At 40.9% G+C, this 18,362-nt stretch overlaps 1 protein-coding gene across 3 annotated transcripts in view; it reads right to left on the bottom strand.

Moving 5' to 3' along the window:
* Window positions 1-18,362, bottom strand: part of Vps8 (VPS8 subunit of CORVET complex) — a 193,082-nt gene that overhangs the window by 17,626 nt on the left and 157,094 nt on the right. For all 3 annotated transcript variants that reach the window (XM_063261176.1, XM_063261177.1, XM_063261174.1), the window contains exon 45: window positions 6,499-6,552. In XM_063261176.1, coding sequence (XP_063117246.1) covers window positions 6,499-6,552 — 54 coding nt within the window. The remainder of the gene's footprint in view (window positions 1-6,498; window positions 6,553-18,362) is intronic.

Genomic DNA, 18,362 nt, shown 5'->3' with positions numbered 1-18,362 from the left:
GCTGAGCTAAATCTCCAGCCCAATTAAGCTAGTTTAAAACAGAACCTGGATCAGAAAAGCTAAAAGATACAAGGAAAACCCTAGAGCACCACCAACAAACAAAGCAATTAACCAAGTAAATTAAAAATCTTGAAAAAAACACTAAGTAGTCACAGAGACATACAGATGGCAAACGAGCAGATGAACAGAGAGGTAACATCATATCATTCGGGAACTGCACATTGAAAGTCGGTGTGATATCACTAAATGATACATCATTTTAGAATGGCTAAAATCCAAAACACTGACAGCACAAGCCTGGTGAGGAGGTAGGGCAATAGCTATCCTCATTCATTCTTGTTGAGAATGAGAAATGGCATGCCCACTTAGGAAGATAAGAAAGTCTGAACACAATTGCTGTAGTTTGTATGTTAAATGTCCCCCAGAGGACCATGCCCCCAAGGAGGCACTCTTGGGAGTTACTGTTCATCTTTTAGTGGAGTCTGAAGGTCCTCAGGTCACTTGGAAGTGCTGTCAAAGCTGATGATGGGAGTCCAGGCTCCCAGTTCTCTGTTTCTTGGCTCAAGATGTAAGTGGTTTATTCTGTTAAGTGTTCTTGGCATAACTGCTGGTTAAGTGCTGCCATTGCTAGAGATCCAAACAAAGGGAACTGTCTGATCTTGGACTGGAATTTCCAGAACCAGGCGCCAAAATAAACACTTCTCTTTATAAATTAACTATCTCAGGCATTTTGTAATAGTTATGGAAAGCAAATACGATAATCTTAACACACAACATAGCAATCTTGCACTAAGGTATTTATCTAAATGAGTGGAGAATTTATGTCCACACAAAAACCTACACATATGGTTAGTGCAGCTTTATAAGTGTAAAACCTGGATGCAACTAAGATAACCTTCAATAGGTGAGCAGGTGAACTTTGGTACATCCAGGCAATGGAATTCTATTCAATGATTAAAAAAAACAAAGGGAACTATCGAGCCATAAAAAGACACTGAGACTCTTTAAATGCTGTGAGGTGAAAGAAGCTAACTGGCAAAGACTACATACTTCAAACTGCATGACAGTCTAGAAAAGGCAAAACTATGAACACAGTCAAAAGATCAGTCAGTAGTTGCCAAAAGTTTTCGGAGGCTGAAGTAAAGTCTAGATAGGTGCACTGCGATTTTGGGGTAGTGATACTATTCTGGATGACACTCTGCAGTAGATAGATACATTTCGTTACACATTTACTGGAACTCACAGAACATGCAACACAGAGTGAACCCTAATGTAAACCATTGGTTTTAGTACATGAGAACGCATCATAGCGGCTACCCACAGGTACTAGTCCTGTCCTCTAAACTACTAAGAATGCTCACACTTTCTTTCAAGTCAGTGCCTTCAGATGTCTGAAGGCAACTAGACTTCAGTTTCCTCACATTAGCACAAAAAGGCTTGACTTGCTGAGGTTTTCAGTCCTGCCTATGCAAAAACACAGACCAAACCATATTCTTGGTTTCTTTTTTCTGATCACTAAAGTCACATAAAAGTCCAACTATCAAAGTCTCTAAGAAAGATGCACTAACATCCATCCAAGTTTTCCCTTTGCTGATTTTGAGGACTTGCATCTTTGCAAAAAAGAGTTAAGGGTGGAACAAAAAGGCAAATGAATATTTAAGCCACTGCTAATGAGGGCTTAGACAATGCTGGATCTACCTCAGCGCTTTCCTTACTTTGTTCTCTTGACTTGTGAAACTCAACCAGCCATTTACGACCAACCGGCTGAGACGGGGTAGCCAGCGTTTTTGTTGTTATGGAAACAGGAAACAGTAGTTTGGTAAGACGTTTGCTGGTGAAAACAAAACAAAACGAATTTCTGCAATTCAATAAACATCATGAGCAACTGTAGTTGTCTACATTCCCAACATGAGTAGCAAGACTAGGAACTGGGTTTGAAAAATCTAACTTCCCCAGTATACTTGGAATGAAAGAAATAATCTCTAAATTCTTATACCTGAATATCTGAGAAGCCGAACACTAATTTCTCAATAGCCTGCTTACTAAGTCCACCAGTTCAGTCACCAGTGGTGTGTAGATGAGCCAAGAGAAGAAGCAGGTATTTCACTGATTTCGGTCTCTCCAAAGCCTGGAGCCTCACTGAGCTTGCAAAATATTTCCTGGATGGAACCACAGACATACTGGAAAAGTTTTTTTACTTTCTTTCCCTGTATTTTTTCCTTGGCAGCAGTTACTCTAAGGAAACTGGCCGTCTCTTTGGCACAAGCAGTGTGAAGAGTTTTTGGCCACAGTATACACACGACTGCAGAAAAGCTGCATGACACCAGGCGACATCTCAGAAGGAACCCAGCTTGTGGGATCAATCTTTAAGACAAAAATGCTATCTCGGCGAGAACGCACATGACAGACCCAACTTCTGCTATAAAAATCCCTGGCGGGTCCTTCTCCAGTAGCAGCGCACAGATGTGTCACAGCTAAGTGGTCTCTGACCCTGCCATCAGCTAACTCCTTTCTCCCCTCTCAACTCCTTTCTCCCCTGCCAGCACCTCCCACCTGGATCCAGGCCTTGCTCGCGGTGGACCACTGTGTCAATTTTCATTTTGACAGCAGCGCTTCCTGACTTTTAAATTTTCCTCATCCACGATTAAACAATGGAAAGATTCTGGGGAAGCAATGTGCATCTGCTACCTTTGTTACTAGCAAGCTTATCAGAGCCAATTAAGAAGAAATTTTATATACATATGTATTATATGCAAATTTTATATACTATACATATCTATAGAATAAGTATTTCTAGTCTATAGCTTTTATAAATACCTAAATGCAAACTGCTGTGAAAAGATACAAGGGGTAGAATGTGTCATACCCTCACACACAGGGATGTCCTCAGAAGTGACTGCTATGTGACACACACATCCCAGGAAGCTGGCAAAGCCCAGCAGAGCACCGCCCCTGCTCCCTCAGCATGAGAATGCAGCTCTTGGCAGGCCCGTGCTACCAGGAGTCGGCAAACACTTTCTTCAGCTATGGGCCAAAAGGGACTCTGGCTGCAATCAAACTGCTGCTTCCTTTGTGTTTCTTACTCATGTCACCTTGGCAGTCACCGGTCAACAGACACTGCTGCTTCCATCTGTCAACACAACTCTGGGAAGAGAAACTCTAGCTCGAGGACAAGAACCAGGACAGACAGGTAGACGTACACATAGAAGGGACAGGTAAACATGCATAAACATAAGCACATGCACACGCAAAGGCTTTATATGAGTGGGGAAGAACCAGAAGGTGTTGAGTTTCACAATGATCTTCAAGTAAATCTCACTCAAAATATTGCTTATTCAGAGCAAAGAGTAGAAAACTAGCCAAGCCAGGAATACACCTCTGAGCAGCAATAATGTTTCCTTTGTTTTTCTTCCAGTTATCAGGGCCAGAAACCTCTTTACTCCTCAGTCCCATGAACAACTACAAATCCTGTGGGACCGCCTTCATGGTTCCTTCATTCATTCATGGACAACTGAGCGAATGCTCTCTTCTGTACTTGGACATACAACAGTACACAAAACGGGTGGGCCTCCTTTGGAGGTACTTGCTCCAATGAGAGATGTACTTAAGAGATAATTTCAACACATCAAGATGAGGACGCTGACAGAGACTACGCCAGGGTGCTATGAGCTCAAAGGACTCCTAACTGACATTTGGGCAGAGTGGAAGGTAGAAGGCAGGGGTAGCTAATATTGAGTTAATTCTATTATCACAGCCTTGGATTAGGAACTTTTTCTTGTGTGGACAATTGACTTGTTTTTTAAATTAGCCTTTTTGCCTTTATACTGACCTTTAGTAGACACTCTTATCCTCAAGATTCAAAGTAAACTTCACAGAATAGGGCTCTCTGTGATTTGCATCCCCACCCATCTCCTGCCAGACCTTCTCACACTTTCATACGGAAGACAGACACACGCAGCCTCCTCTTTCCTCCCCTGTGCCATACTCACTCCATCTGTTTTTCAAAGCTAGATCAAGCTGTCCTCCCTTTGGGAAGCCTTCCTTGATGCCCCGCACTGGCACAGGCAAGTTACTGTGCACATGTGAGGAATTATAGACACCACAACAGCCTGATACTAAACATAGGCTATTTAGTTTGGGCTCCAACTTGGGTGGTCAATGGCCCTAATTAACAATTCTTATTTTATGAGTGCTCACCTAATATGACATTCCTGAGAAAGCTACACAGCCTTTCGTTTGTTGACCAATACTTAAGACTTTGCAAATTAGCTAAAAAACAAAGAAACAAACAATTCTTTTAATTTATTCAATTAATGGCTTGTTGATCAGGCAATGGCTGTGACTCACCGTGATGGCTGATACTGTCAAGAACTGAGAGGCTCTATACAAGAGGCTAATTTTAATTAGCATAGGTCTCAATTTAATGTGGTCTTGAACATCGAGCAGAAAAGTATAATCAAAAGATATACAAAAAAGTTGTAAGTTAGATATAAAAGGGGGCACCTGCACCATGTTAGGAAAAAAATGCTGTTACTTTGTTACTCTTATCCAGGTAAAAAAAATCCACAAATATATTGCCTCTAAAACCAAGGAGGCCTCTCACAAAAATTTTTTCCATCTTGTCTTTCCCTAGGAGGCTGGGTCCTCTACCTTCTCCCCCTGGTGGGACCCCTCATACTACTTGTTATTTATTTATTTGCTTATAGTTTCCTGTCTATTTAAACTTATTTCAAAGTGTCTTCAATCCAGTTTGTGGACCTTCACTACCAGACAGCCTTGTCCTGGCTGAGGCCCCTGGCACCACCTTCTATGTGGGCCCAACCTGTCATCCCTACAGCAGTCCCCACCACAGTGCCTCTAGTCAGCACAAAGCAGTCTAAGAGAGCTGTCAATCCCTAACAACTAAAAGATGGGAATGATGGATTCCACCCATGTGACTCAGCACGGCGCCTGCCCAACATGGCACTCAGCCCTAGAGTGACAGTGTGTCCCTTTAATGCTAATTTCCACTTCTTCCAAACCTGAAGTTGAACTTTCTGCTTTTTGTGCAAGCACCAATGTTCCCCCAATCAGCTGTCAATACGTCTTTCTGCCCACCCCTTCAAACTCCACCCTGTCAAATCCCATAAAAGCCCACTGCTTGTTTGTTTGCCTCAGAGGGATCTTTGCACTCTTCTGCAGTCCTTCTGTGCTGCAATAAAGGCCCTCCCCTTTTTTTTGGTGCTGGAGATGGAACTCATGACCTCAGGCTTGCTGCCTTAGGCAAGTGTTTGTGTCTCTGTGCTAAATACCCGGCCCAATAAAGGCCTTTTTGCTTAAAAAAAAAAATCATTGTGACTACTAGAAATAAACTCTTAATGATTAAAAGATATTCAAGATGTGTAGCTTGGATAAAATACTTTAGAGATAATCCTGACCCCTTGCACATAAAGGGCTTAAGTCCCCCCTGATTATTCTGGCACTTAGGAGTGCTACCCGGACCCACATTCCACCATGTGCTCCTGCTATCGCGTACCATTCTGCAGGCATGCACTGGAGTAACATGAAGTTGAGGAATGCGGGCTTGCTCTAGCTCCTTGAGTGACGGCCTGATGGTTCTAAGTAGCAGTAACCATGGCCTTAGACTTGTCTGTCCTTGCCGCTTGACAGAAGTGCAAGAGATTTTCATGTACACTATGTATTAGGGCTATCCAGACAGCATATTTTGTTTTTATTCTTTGCTTTTGAAAAAGTGTCAGGGGATTCTACAGGCAGAGAAAAGGAACCTGTTTTGCCACACAGCTTTGAAACTGAAACCCACTGTTAGTCAACAAAGCCAGCAAGTTGTTATTTTTGTTTCAGAATCCTTTGCTGACAAGGATGGGAGCTGCAACTGAAAAAAGGGGCAAAGGAAGAAAATGTTTCAACTATCTGCCAATGAAACATAGTAAGAGAGAATGCAGCAGAAATATCAGTGCGTTCCGGTGCCGCAGTGGAGAGAAAAGGATTTCAGCGGTTCTCCCGAGTGTCGTCTGAGCACTGCTCAGGTGAAGGACTCTGAGCCGGTGAGCACCTCACGGCTTCCAGGCAGGCTGGGACTCAAGTGGCCGGATGACAGGTCTCATCCATGGGTGTTTACTGAGGACCTCTATATGGCGTGTGCCCAAGTGTTTATATTTTTGGCCAAGTGTTTTAGACACAGCTATTGAGAGGGAAAGCACATTACTGAAAAAGGTGATACAATTTCCCCTCTGAATACCTCTTTCTGACACTGGTACAGAGGACAGGAATTCTAGAACACTGATAGTCCTCAGGTGCCAGGAGACTGGTGCTGGGCCCCAAATCCCACGTGGCTTTTCTGAAAGAGCCAAGAAGCCCTGGCAACATGTTATTAAAGCATCCAATCAGAAGAAACTTCTGACAGTGTTAAGATGATTAAACAGCACTGCCATTTTGAGATGTTCAAGCGAGAAGAAAAAACACACAGAAGGATTTTTTTTTTTACACTTCAAAACTCACCTTCTTAGCAGCAGGATCTCCTTTAGACTGATGGTATGATGGAGACATTTTTACCTAGGGAAAAAAGGGCAAACATTTCAACATCTATTTAGTTATAGCCTAGGTTTATTTAATCTGTGGTCAATCAATTCAGCTAGGTTTGGGTTGTAGCTGACTTGGTAGATAACTTGGTTGGCATGTGTGAGGCCCTGGGTTTAGTTCTCAGCACTGCCAAAATAATAAGTCAAACCAAGCAAAAAACAAACCCAAAATACATTCCACTGGTATAAGTGACATAAAACATTTTCAGAAGAACAATGAGCACACTTTATATGAAGTTTCCTCACAGTTTTTCTAGAGATTACGAAGTCAGTAGTGAGCCAAGATAAAAATAAGATTAGTGTAAGAAAAATGAAAGAGGTGCTTTTAATCAAACAGCATGGAACTGAAGAGCTGCAGAGCCTCAGTGGTACCGAGAGCAGATGAGACAGCAGTAAGCAGTGGCGGCATTTGTACAGAGGTCAGTAGGAAGGAATGAACTTGATGCAATAATACAGACAAATCTCAAATAATCAGGCCGAGTGAAAGAAGTCAAAGTATACATGTTATACATACTTCATATGTCCAATTAACCAAGATTCTAGAAAATGAAAACTAATCTATTATGACAAAAGGCTCATCAGTGGTTGCCAGGGAACAGCAAAATTTTGATGGTGATGCATAGGACTGTTATCCTGATTATGGAGATAGATTCATGGATAGATAAGTGCATTTGTCAGGTTTGTAGATTTTACCTCTTTATGGTTTATATTAATTATTATATCACCTCAACAGGCATTGTAAGAAATCTGTAAGATGCCGCTAAAACAGTGGTTAGAAAGAAATTTATGGTCTTACAGAGTATCTTGGAAAATAAAAAGGTTTGTGTTTCCAACTTGAGAAACTAGAAAGAGAAGACCAAAATAAGACCAAAATAAGCACAAGAAAGGAAATGAAGAATAGAAATCAGTGAGCTAGAAATCAAGCAAATCAGAAAACACTAATAAAGCAAAAGCTGGTTCTTTGAAAAAATCAACAAAATCGGTAACAAGTTAAGTGCAAGGGATACATTTCTTTAAAAGACAGAACTTGAAAAAGGAACCCAACATGATACAAAAAATATGAACAGCTTTCTATCAAAGAAACTGAATTTGTTGAAAATGTTCTCCACGGGGCCTGGGGATTTAGCTCAGCGGCATAAGCGCCTGCCTTGCAAGCAGGCAGTTGTGGGTTCGATCCCCGGTACCGATAAAAAGGAAAACAACAACAACAACAACAACAACAAAAAGTTCTCCACAATAGTCCAGGTTCACGCAGTTTCAGCAATGAATATACAGTATTCCAATAGTAATATACAGACTAACGTACAAAATCAGAATATCACTTACAAACTTACAAAGAAAAATTAAGACCACAAGTAACACAAAGCTAGTATCTGCCTAGAGCAAAGTAGAAGTCTGAGCACTTGAGCAACGGCACACAAGGTTGCAGGCCTCTCCCAACCTGAAGCCTAACTGTAAAAGCCGACAGTGAGAAGATGATGATGTTTCCCAGCGTGGTCACATCCCCATTCAAGTAGGACCAGGCTTTTTTGCTTTTCTCCTCTGACTTCAAGAATAACTTCAGAAAACATACCTCAGCTCAAAGATCAAAACTGCTGGCTGTCCAGATTGCCCTTTCAGATTTAGCAGGTCTGCAAAAATTAGACTTGACAGTCCCTGCTGTAACACACTGTGACATTAATACTCTGGAATTCACTCCAGATGTATGATGTGGCTTGCAAAAAGTGATCCAATTTTAACTCCTGCTATGCTCTTTTTGAAAAGGGAGAAAATAGATTTTCAAAGCGAAGTAGATATTTAAGCTTAAAAAAATGACCTCATGAAAGGATCTGCAGACTTTTTAAAACAAGCCAAGAACTAGACGTGGTGGTGGACAGTTTATCTGAGAAGGCTGTTCTCTGGAGATTAAGTCAGGGAGTGTTTGATGTGGCAGCAGGAATGGGTCAGCATCCCTCATGAAAGGTCTTACTTCTCACTTAACAGCGTTCCTTCTAGAAATGCCTTAGGCAGTGTGGCTTAAAAGACACACTGTAAATCCAGGTGTGCAGACACTAGGTCTGGGATGTAGAAGATACATGAAGCTAAGGCCTACTAATGCTGAACTTTTGTGATCTTAGTTAATAAAATGATTCCTGACTTCAGCAATCTGAGCTGAAGTCTAAAAGCAGGAAAACCCTCCTTATCAATTTGCTTTCTTTTTTTTTAAGCCTTAATTGCTCTGCTCAGTTCACCACTGAATATTTTTCTACAGTGTGATTTTTCATGGCTACAAAGCAGTTCATTCATTGTGTAAAAATGCTATAACTAATTTAACCAAGTGTGAGCTAATGGGGCATTTTGGTTGTTTTATTAACTATTAAAAATGTTAGCACAAGCATCCTGGTACGTAATACTTGGTACACAAGCTTAATTATTTCCGTGGACAGATTCTTGTAAGTCCTTGCTTCAAAATAGTGTAAACATCTGAAAGTGTTTATTACTGTTTTCTCTTAACAGGATGGGTCCAAAATTTTTTTCCTGTAATTCCAAGAAATTTTCCTATAACCCAAGACATTTTTAAACCAAAAGGGTTGCTTTAAAAAACAGAACTAAACTTCTGGCACCAAGAGCCACCTGGTATCAATACCTGAATTGAGCTGAATGAAGCAAGGCTCTGCACTATCGTTATCCCACATGAGCATGCAGGGATGGGATGATGCGGAGCCACACTAGGACGCTACATAACACAACACGTGCACCACAGCGCCTTCCTTTAGCACAGCAGAGGTGCCAGTGCTTCCATTTTCTTAAAATGAGAAGTCAGCTATCCTTGTTTTATTTTTGACTCCTTTTTATTGTACATTTTTGTACAACTGTATGTTTTTGGTTTTAGCAGGCTCACTATGACTGCGAAGTGGTTGGATATGGTTTATATATTTATCCTGTGAGGCTTTATATTTATTATTGTAGGCTTTTTGGATCTGTGTGTCAAGGTTTTCCACCACATTTGGGAAAATGCCAGATATTATTAGGTCAAATTTTTCCAGACTCTGCTGGTTCACTCCATTGTGTTCTGGAACTCTAAATACACACATGCATGCATATGTGTGCACACACACACGTGCAGGCACACACTCCACACACCAAGCTCCTTGATACTGCTCCATGCTATCGCTCTCCACGATTTGTTTCTTTGCTTCAGTTACAATAATTTCTATTGCACTGTCTTCAAATTTAATGGTAACATTTTTCTGTTAAAAGTTTTGACATCTAATGAAAATGTTATTTTAGATATGCTTTTTAGCTTTGGAATTTGCACTTGTTTTATTTCTTAGTTTCTATTCCCATGCTGACAGCTCCCCATGTGTTCAATTACCCTGCCAATTGATCTCTTCCTCTGACTTCTTTAACATTTATTTCCATTATACAGTCCTGAACTGCCAATTCCAACATCAGGGTCATTCACAGGCCTGCTTGTACTAATGCTTTTTCTGTTGACTCTATTTTCTTTCTTTGCCTCTTGATCCTATGGTAGTTTGGGCACCAGCTATATTAGATAATTTACTTTACTCTAGCTCTCAGTTTTAAAGGAGCCGTTGGTCCTAAACTATGGTTTGTTAGCAGTTTCAACACAAAATGTGAGGTATGTATCAATCTCTCCAATACAGCAGTGTTGACCCGGAACACTCAGCACTAGGCAGCTTCTGAAATCTGCTCAGTTCTTCCATCTCCCTGATGTTTTCTCTTGAGTTTCTTGAAGTAGTGTTGAATTTAGAACTCTGTAAAGAGAATCTGAGGCTCCATCTTTTTAACTCTTCCTTAAGCTCCTCCTTGAAATATAGATGCTTTAGGGGCTGGGGATTTAGCTCAGCGGCATAGGCACCTGCCTTGTAAGCAGGCAGTCGTGAGTTCAATCCCTGGTACCGATAAAAAGGAAAAAGACAAAAAAAAAAAAAAAAAAAAAAAAAAGAAAGAAAGAAAAGAAAAGAAAAGAAAAAGAAAAATACAGATGCTTTGGTTGTTGTAAACTTTGACTTCTGTTTTCTCATTCCAGCAAGAAAGTGACTTTCTGCTCAAGCTCTTTTTTCACAATGCCAAGGTAAACCAGGAAGTGCTACAGGAAAAAGCCAGCTTGCTCCTGAGCTTCCCTAGTTTGATTACTTTTGTGTTCCTTACAGTTCGGCCTGCTTCTTTGTTGTTGCTCTCTAGATAATTTAAAAAAAATCATCTTTGCCAAGAGCTTAGAATTGTTATTGGCAGAAAGGGTCATGCAATATGGATCCCTCTGTCCATTACTGTTACTGTTACTCTGAAACACTCTTACACGTTGGTGTATTCAGCCACATGAAGCTGATCCATAGCTTGCTCAAGCCACTCATTTCTTTCTGTGTGTTCTCTGTATCAGCTGAGAAAGTTTCTATTGCTATACAGTCAAGTTCATCTACTATTCCTACTGCAATGCCATTCTACTATTAACCCTTATCTAGCAGAGTCTTCTTTTCAAAAATGGAGGTTTAATCTCTAGACGTCCTACTGGGTTTTTCTAACTTTCATATCTTGAGTCAATGTGTTCTATCTTCTAGGTTCTTGAACATGATTCTAAATGTCCTTGTCTACTGATTCCACTATCTATGTTGTATCTGGGCTACTTCAAAACAATTATTTTCCTCCTTTGTATGGCCGGTAATTTTTTTTTTTTTGTACTAAGGATCGAACTCATGACCTCGCACTTGCCAGGCAGGTGCTTATGCCGCTGAGCCCCATGCCTGGTAATTTCTGATCAAATGCCTGACACCATGAATTGTACCTTGTTGAGTGTTGAGTACCTTTTTTTTTTCTTAGCATATTCTTGAGCTTTGTTCTAGGATGTGGTTCACACACTTGGAAATAGATGGTTTGATCTTTTTAGGTTTTGTTTTTAAACATTGCTCACAGGATGAAAACCAATTAGTCAAGAGCTAAGATCCCGTTTAGTTCTTTCAGTATCCATGTGAACCTGGGATTCTATTTCTTCTAACCCTTTCAGGTGGAATTCTTTCTGGCCTCAAGGTGTTTTCTCACACAAGTGGGTCAGCACGCAACCTACTCAGTTATAACTGGCTTCCTCTCTCCCCCTCCCTCCCTCTCTCACTCACATTCCTTCTCTCTCCCTTCCTCCCTCCTGCGCTCCCTTCCTCTTCCTTCTCTCCCCCTACCTCTGTGGTTCTCTCCTGTCTACTATTGTGTCCTGTGAACTGCAGCTACTTTGGTTTTCCTGAATTCTTAGCTTTATTTCTTTGACTCAGAGTGTGCTGGGCTCTGCCTCATGCCTTGGAAACTTTCTCCAGGCAGTAATTTAAGTATGATCTTAGATTCTGCATCATTTGTTTGTCTTTCAGGGGTCACTACTGTCATTACCGGGATGTCCAATATTTTAAGAACTGTTATTTTATGTATTCTATTCATTACCCTCCCAAATCTCCTTACTTTTTCTAAAGCCCTCCCCCTAAAATTCTGGATTCTGAAGTATGTCTGACCAAAGGGACCTAAGTAAGGGATTGCAGACTTAAACAAGTATGCATTCTGACACAGTGTGTAAAAATGTTCCCTTAAATCCTTATTGTCTTAAGCTATTTTCTGTTGCTATCGCAGACCACCACAGATGAGATGAATTTTAAGCAACCGAAGTTTGTTTGGTTCACAGTTCTGGAAGCTGGGAAGTCTCACATGGAGGGGCTATGTGTGGTGGGTGTCTTCTTGCTGGGTCACAGCACAGTGCAGGCATCACTCGGGGAGTGTGAGGGAGAGAGCTGGTTTGGCTCTTTTCCTCTTCTGGAAAAGGCCTGATCCCATGATAACTAATCTAACTCTAATCTTCTCCAAGCCCTCCTCCAAACACCACTGACGCATGAACCTGGGGGGTTTGCTGCCCACACACGCACTCTGGGAGACATTCGAACTGCAACACTTGGGTATAAACACAAATGTATTTTAAAGTATGTGCCAGTTTAATACATATTTTTTAAAATTTGCCAATTTAATAAGTTAAAAAATCATGTTTTTATTTTAATATACATTTCTTTGTTCACTGGTAAAACTGAGTTTTTTTTTCATTGTACTAGGCAACAAATATAAGATTTTTTTTTAGCTCAAATTAATATCAAAGCCTTAGTTCTACATAAAGACCGTAAGCGCTTTCTTGGTAGTGAGGTCAGGCTTAGATCTTCTGGACCCAGTCTGTTTGTCCCACGGGACGGTACCCAAGTCTGTAGCACACGGAGTGTCTGCTGCATGGCTCTGCAGAAGCAGCAAGCACTGGGCCTGTAGCTGCCTGTCTGCTCTCCACGAGCAGTCACTAGCCTGTGACTTCTAAGAATGAAGGCCGACTCTGCTCAGGCTTTGTCTATCCGCTACTCCTGCCTTGTTCCTTGCTACTCTCCCTTTCAGTCAGTGTGTGTTCCAGTGTGGGGTCTGGCTGGGTTGTCAAGGCCTCCCGAGGCCTCCTGTGCCTTGGCCTCCTGAGTACTTGGGATTGCAAGTGGATGCCACCATGCCTGGCACGGCAAAGAATCTCTTCTCAGTTCCTTAAATAAGTCCCTTCTCTCCTCAGGTTGGTGCTTGCTATTCTTTTTTGCCTGAAATGTTTTCACATAGCTGCTGCCTTTGTACTCTTTGATCATAAGCCTACTTCTGTAGACAAATATTCCTTGATCATCTGCTCACCGTACCCTATCTAAAATGATACATTCCTTCCCTTCACATCAGTAAGATATCTATCACAATTCAAAAACTATATATGACATAATGGTTGTTTAATAAACTGTCTAGCTCCCTCACTGAAGGGTAAGCTAAGCGACAGTTAAACTATGTTTGGTTGTTATATTTCGGCAATGTATGTTCAGTAAGGTACCAAGAAGTGTTTGGCCTAAGTTGACGTACATTAAATACTGGCCAAAGCAATGAATCACTTAGTTCTAGGGTAAATTTCCAAAATTACTGGAAAATAGAAAAGTCTGCTCAAAAAACTTCATTTATATTAGGATCACCAATCATCCTTATACACTTCTGAGACACATTAATTTTCATTTAATTTATAAATTTAATTTAGAAGACATTCTCTTGAGAAATGTTGCTATTACCAAACACTAAAATCTCATTTTTTTGGATTTAATTTGAATTTAGTCATTTTTTTTTAATAACAGGGAGCTAAAAATGGACAAATGAAAACAAGGCATTAGTAATACCGGAGTTCTTATTTCATTAAACAGCACGTATACCAGATCTCCAATTTGCAGGAGAATTCAACATAAATAAGCTGTATGCAGTGATTAATAGAGTATTACGATTGGTGAACATGAATATACTTATAGAATAATTACTTCAAAGCTGTAAATACTTTCCTCTCACACTGTTTATACATTTATCCCCCAAGACAAAACATATTCTTATAAAAGTCAAGAAACAAAGCCAACACCAAGCAATGGGGACAAAAGCCAATTCATTTATTTCCCTTCTTTTGTGACTTTTTTCTTTTTGTCTTTTTGAGTAAGGGTCTCCACTGTGCAGTTCAGGCTGGCCTTGAGCTCACTCTGTAGCCCAGGCTGGTCTCGAACTCTCAGCCATCCTCCTGTCTCAGCTTCTCAATTACAGGCATAAGCCACCACAACCAGCTACCTTTTGTGACTGTTAATGGTCAAGTAGGCATAAAGGATCTGTATATCCCAGTTATCTTCCTCAGATATTTACATATAAATATACACGCAGGCATACGCGTGCACACACACACACACACACACACACACACACCCTGATGGTGATGCTCCAGCTGATGGTAAGAGCTACTTTGGAGCAAAATACTGTATTAACAAGTTTTCCTAATCAATGTTGAAAGGTTTTTGTTTTTAGAACCTTAAAAGAAATAAAGCTTGAATCCTTCTGGTCCCCAGCAACGTCTTTGCCTCTTTATGCTCTCACGATCTTAAAATACTGTCAACAATGTTTAAACTGAAATCTAGTACATTTTAAGTTTTCTTTGAATTTATATCAAGTCGCCAACACTGTCTTCTTTAAAAATTTAATAGCAAATTAATTTCTTTTAATGCTTATTAAGGCCAATGAAGATGGTTATTTACTATTATGAATTTAGAAGAGGAATAGAAATTGAAAAATATCACTTAAGTAACATTTATTGAGAAAACATATAGAACCTTGAATGTTTCTGCTGAAATTAGTTTCTCCTGTGTATTTCAGCTATGGGTAACATATAGAGGAAGCAAAAGGAGAATCAGATCTGCCAGGTCTGTTCTGCAGTTCTGAAAGTTTCGGACTGAACTGCTGTAAGTCTGGGAAATTTGGGTGGGGGAGAGGAAAGGAAGAAAAGTCATAGGTCATCTCTTCCATTTGTACAAAATTAAATTTCCTATTCTGTAGGCAACAGATAGGACAGCTGTAGTACATCCTGCTGCACACACTGACTAGAGGTGTCAAAGAGTGAGAGAGAAAGGATGGGCAGGGGCTTCACCTGCCAAGGCCCAGTCCTGGGGTTAACAGCTGCAACATGCTGAGGTAGCCTCAGAAACTGAAGGAGTAAATGGCTGTCGTTATCATAAGTCTTAGAGAAGGATGAAATAAAAAAGCTGACAGAAGGGTCCCACGCACAGGCAGTGAGGTGCTTCAAATGCACTCCCTGCCTTCCACGTGTAGAGGGAATGGGCAGCTGACTGGCCATGTCAGCTGGATGTCTGGGTCCCTGGGCCTCCCTCGGGTTCCCTCCTTAGTCTGTGCAGGAACTTAACAGTGCCAGTGGATTTTTAAAGGAAATTAAGAGCAAAGTAAAGCTTTCATGGAAAACAGTTGAATGAAAGTCATTGTACCACAGTTAATATTTCATTTTAAATTTTCTTACAGCTGAAATGTGAATGGTTCTCATAGTGGTGAGACAGCTTAATTAGCATGGCCAATACAGTGTAGAGAGTGTTCCAGGTTTTAATAAAGCCAGAATGACAAGACAGTACAACTGATAGCAGGGAAAACTGGCAGTCCTATAAACTGGGAGTCCTATAAACTCTCTCTCTGCCTGGCTCCTCCCCCAGCTCTTTCTCCCTGTCTAATGGGCTTGAACCTAAATTCTTGCACATATCAGGAAAGTACTCTACCACTAAGCTGTGTCTCCAGCCCTGTAAAGAAAGGCAATAGGAGTAGAATGGTTAAATACTAGAAAAGAACAACACTGAAGGATTTATACTACCTGATTTTTTTATAAAGCTACAACACTAGAAAAAAGACTGATATATATAGATCAATGGAGTAGAAAAGACAGTTTAGAAATAAACCCACATATACCTGGCAAATTGATTTTTCAATAGAGTAAAAGGCAATTAATCCATGTCCTTAATAAGAATTAACTCACAATGGATCCGTGGTTGCCAAGAGACGTGGCAGGCTTTTGAGGGAGGCAATAGTAATGCCCCATACCTTGACTGTGGAGGTGGTTGTCAAAATTCACAGAAGGTGAATTTTATGACAAATTATTTTTTAAAAAGGAAAAAATTTGCCTTAGTGCTGAGTTCTATCTATGAAGAAAAACATCTAATTAGTAATATCTAGGCAGTAAGACATAAGTAATTATGAGTTAGTTATTGACCAGAACATAATTGAGTGAGAGAAAAAAAACTAGAGTCCTGAAATGTAACACTTTATCCGCATTTTAAAGGGTCACCCACTTACATTTGAATATAGTCTAGAATGTGCTGGGAATCAGGAGACACGTTTTTCCTTTCCTGAATACAAATAAGGAAGTGGTTTTAATGACTGATTAGTGAAATTTTTAGTCCAGAGACCATACTAAATATCTTTAAGTCCTGCAGACATCTCCAACTCCAACAATGAGTTCTCTTAATCCCCAATCTGTTCTTTGTTTACTGCTCTCTTAGAAAAGAGTACCACCATCCATGTGGTGGCTTACTAAAGAAATCTGGGCGCTGTCTCTGACTCCTCCCTTGATCTTTCCTCTTCCACTCAACAAATTAACATCAGCAAGTTGTGACAATCCTACTCCTTATACACAGCATCTCTGCTGGGAATCAGGAAAGCGCACAGAAGCAGAAATTGAACCTGCCTGGAGCTGGAGGTTGGGTGTGGTATTAGACAAAGCCAGTCAGGTAAACAGGGACCGTGATAATTAGCTGATGCTTGAGCTCACTTCAAACACATCTCACGTAAGTTCATTCTCCCTGTCCTACTTCTACCATCCTAGTACCAATTACTTCTCCCCTCTGAAGACCTCAATAATTTCTGCTCTCCCTATATCCATTCTTATTTCCATTTCAGTTCATTTTTCTGCATTAGACTGTTCTTTTAAATATACTGTGCTGTTCTGAAAACAAAACAAAACAAAAAACAACCCAAGAGATTCTGGTAAGGCTTTAACATTTCTTCCTTAAAATCTTCCAAGTCTTCCCTGTTCTTTCGGTACAAACATCAACTAACTGCCGAGGTCCCTGATTTCCTGCCTAGCCTCCTCCTGGGCACTCCTTTGTCCTCCAGATCCAGCCGCGGGCAGCCTCTTGCGGCTCCACAGCACTGATGCTACTTGTTGCACAGAAGGCTCCATTTGCCGGCAGCTTCTTTCACCTACCCTTGCATCTAAGCTTGTCTTGCTCACTGCTGTTTTCCTTCAGAGGCAGCCAACATAAAACTCCCAGAAAGCCTTCCAGGATCCCTCAAGCCTGGTGTGGGCACACTCATTACACACTCTTACAGCACTGTTCATCTGTAAGTACTTGGGATGCAATAAAAAGTACACACTTGGACCTGGCCCAGGTTACTGGCACAGACCTCTTAAAATGCCTGCAATCTCTTGAGCGAGGGAAGTCTTTTTTGTTTGCTAATGAGACGACTAGTGGAAAGGGACCTCTAGACAGCTTTAGGATGAGAACTACTTGCCAGAAAGACCAAGCCCTGAGTAGAGATTTCAAATTGTTAGCCCCATCCTGGACCTCTGAGTAGGCAGAGGGCTGGAGACTGAGTTCAGTCACAATGATTTAATGAAATACGCGTACATAAAGCAACCCCTAACTAACGGCATCTGAGGAGCTTCAGGATTGATGGAGACACTGACAGAATGGGAAAACGTGGGCCTTGAGAGGTGATGGAATGTCTGCTACCCCTCATGCCCACCTGAGCTTTTTCTATGTATCTCTTCCTTTGGCTGCTGTTGAGTGGTATCCTCTATAGCAATGATAAATATATACAAAGCATTTTCCTGAGTTCTATGAGCTGTACTAGTGAATATCAAGGTTGGAGGTCTGGGGAGTCCTGAATTTATAGTTGGGTTGTACAGAAGTACCATCCTATTTATATCATCTGACATGAGGGTAGTCTTATGGGTCTGAACCCACAAGCCATGAGATCTCTAACTTTAGGTAGTTACTTTGAGAACTGAATTACTGGACACTCAGCTGACGTTCAGAGAATTGAAAGAAACTGTTTCAGAATTAATGTTGGAAAAAGACACCACACATTTGGAATTAGAAAAAACCCGAGAGTCCCATTCTTAACATCCGTAGATAATTTCAGACTAAGTTCTACATGTTTATCCTGGCTACCATTACATCCCAAGCACCTAGCACGGTGCCTGGCTCGTATCAACCCGTAATGGGTGATCATACAAAGGACATGCCTATCACGGGGTGCAGAAACGCTATCTGTTCTCTGGGACAGTAACTCGTCATGAGTCTTCCCTGGTTTTGCTCACGATATAAGCTGATGAAACAAAAAAGAGTAACAGGACTACTTTTTCACTATGTGCTGTAACAGTTAACTACA

Source organism: Cavia porcellus, unplaced genomic scaffold, assembly GCF_034190915.1.
Source record: "Cavia porcellus strain 051 isolate PalLab524CR breed Dunkin Hartley unplaced genomic scaffold, mCavPor4.1 scaffold_14, whole genome shotgun sequence".
Lineage (NCBI taxonomy): Eukaryota > Metazoa > Chordata > Mammalia > Rodentia > Caviidae > Cavia > Cavia porcellus.
Note: the sequence above shows the minus strand (reverse complement) of the source record. Positions and strands in the feature narration are given on the sequence as shown.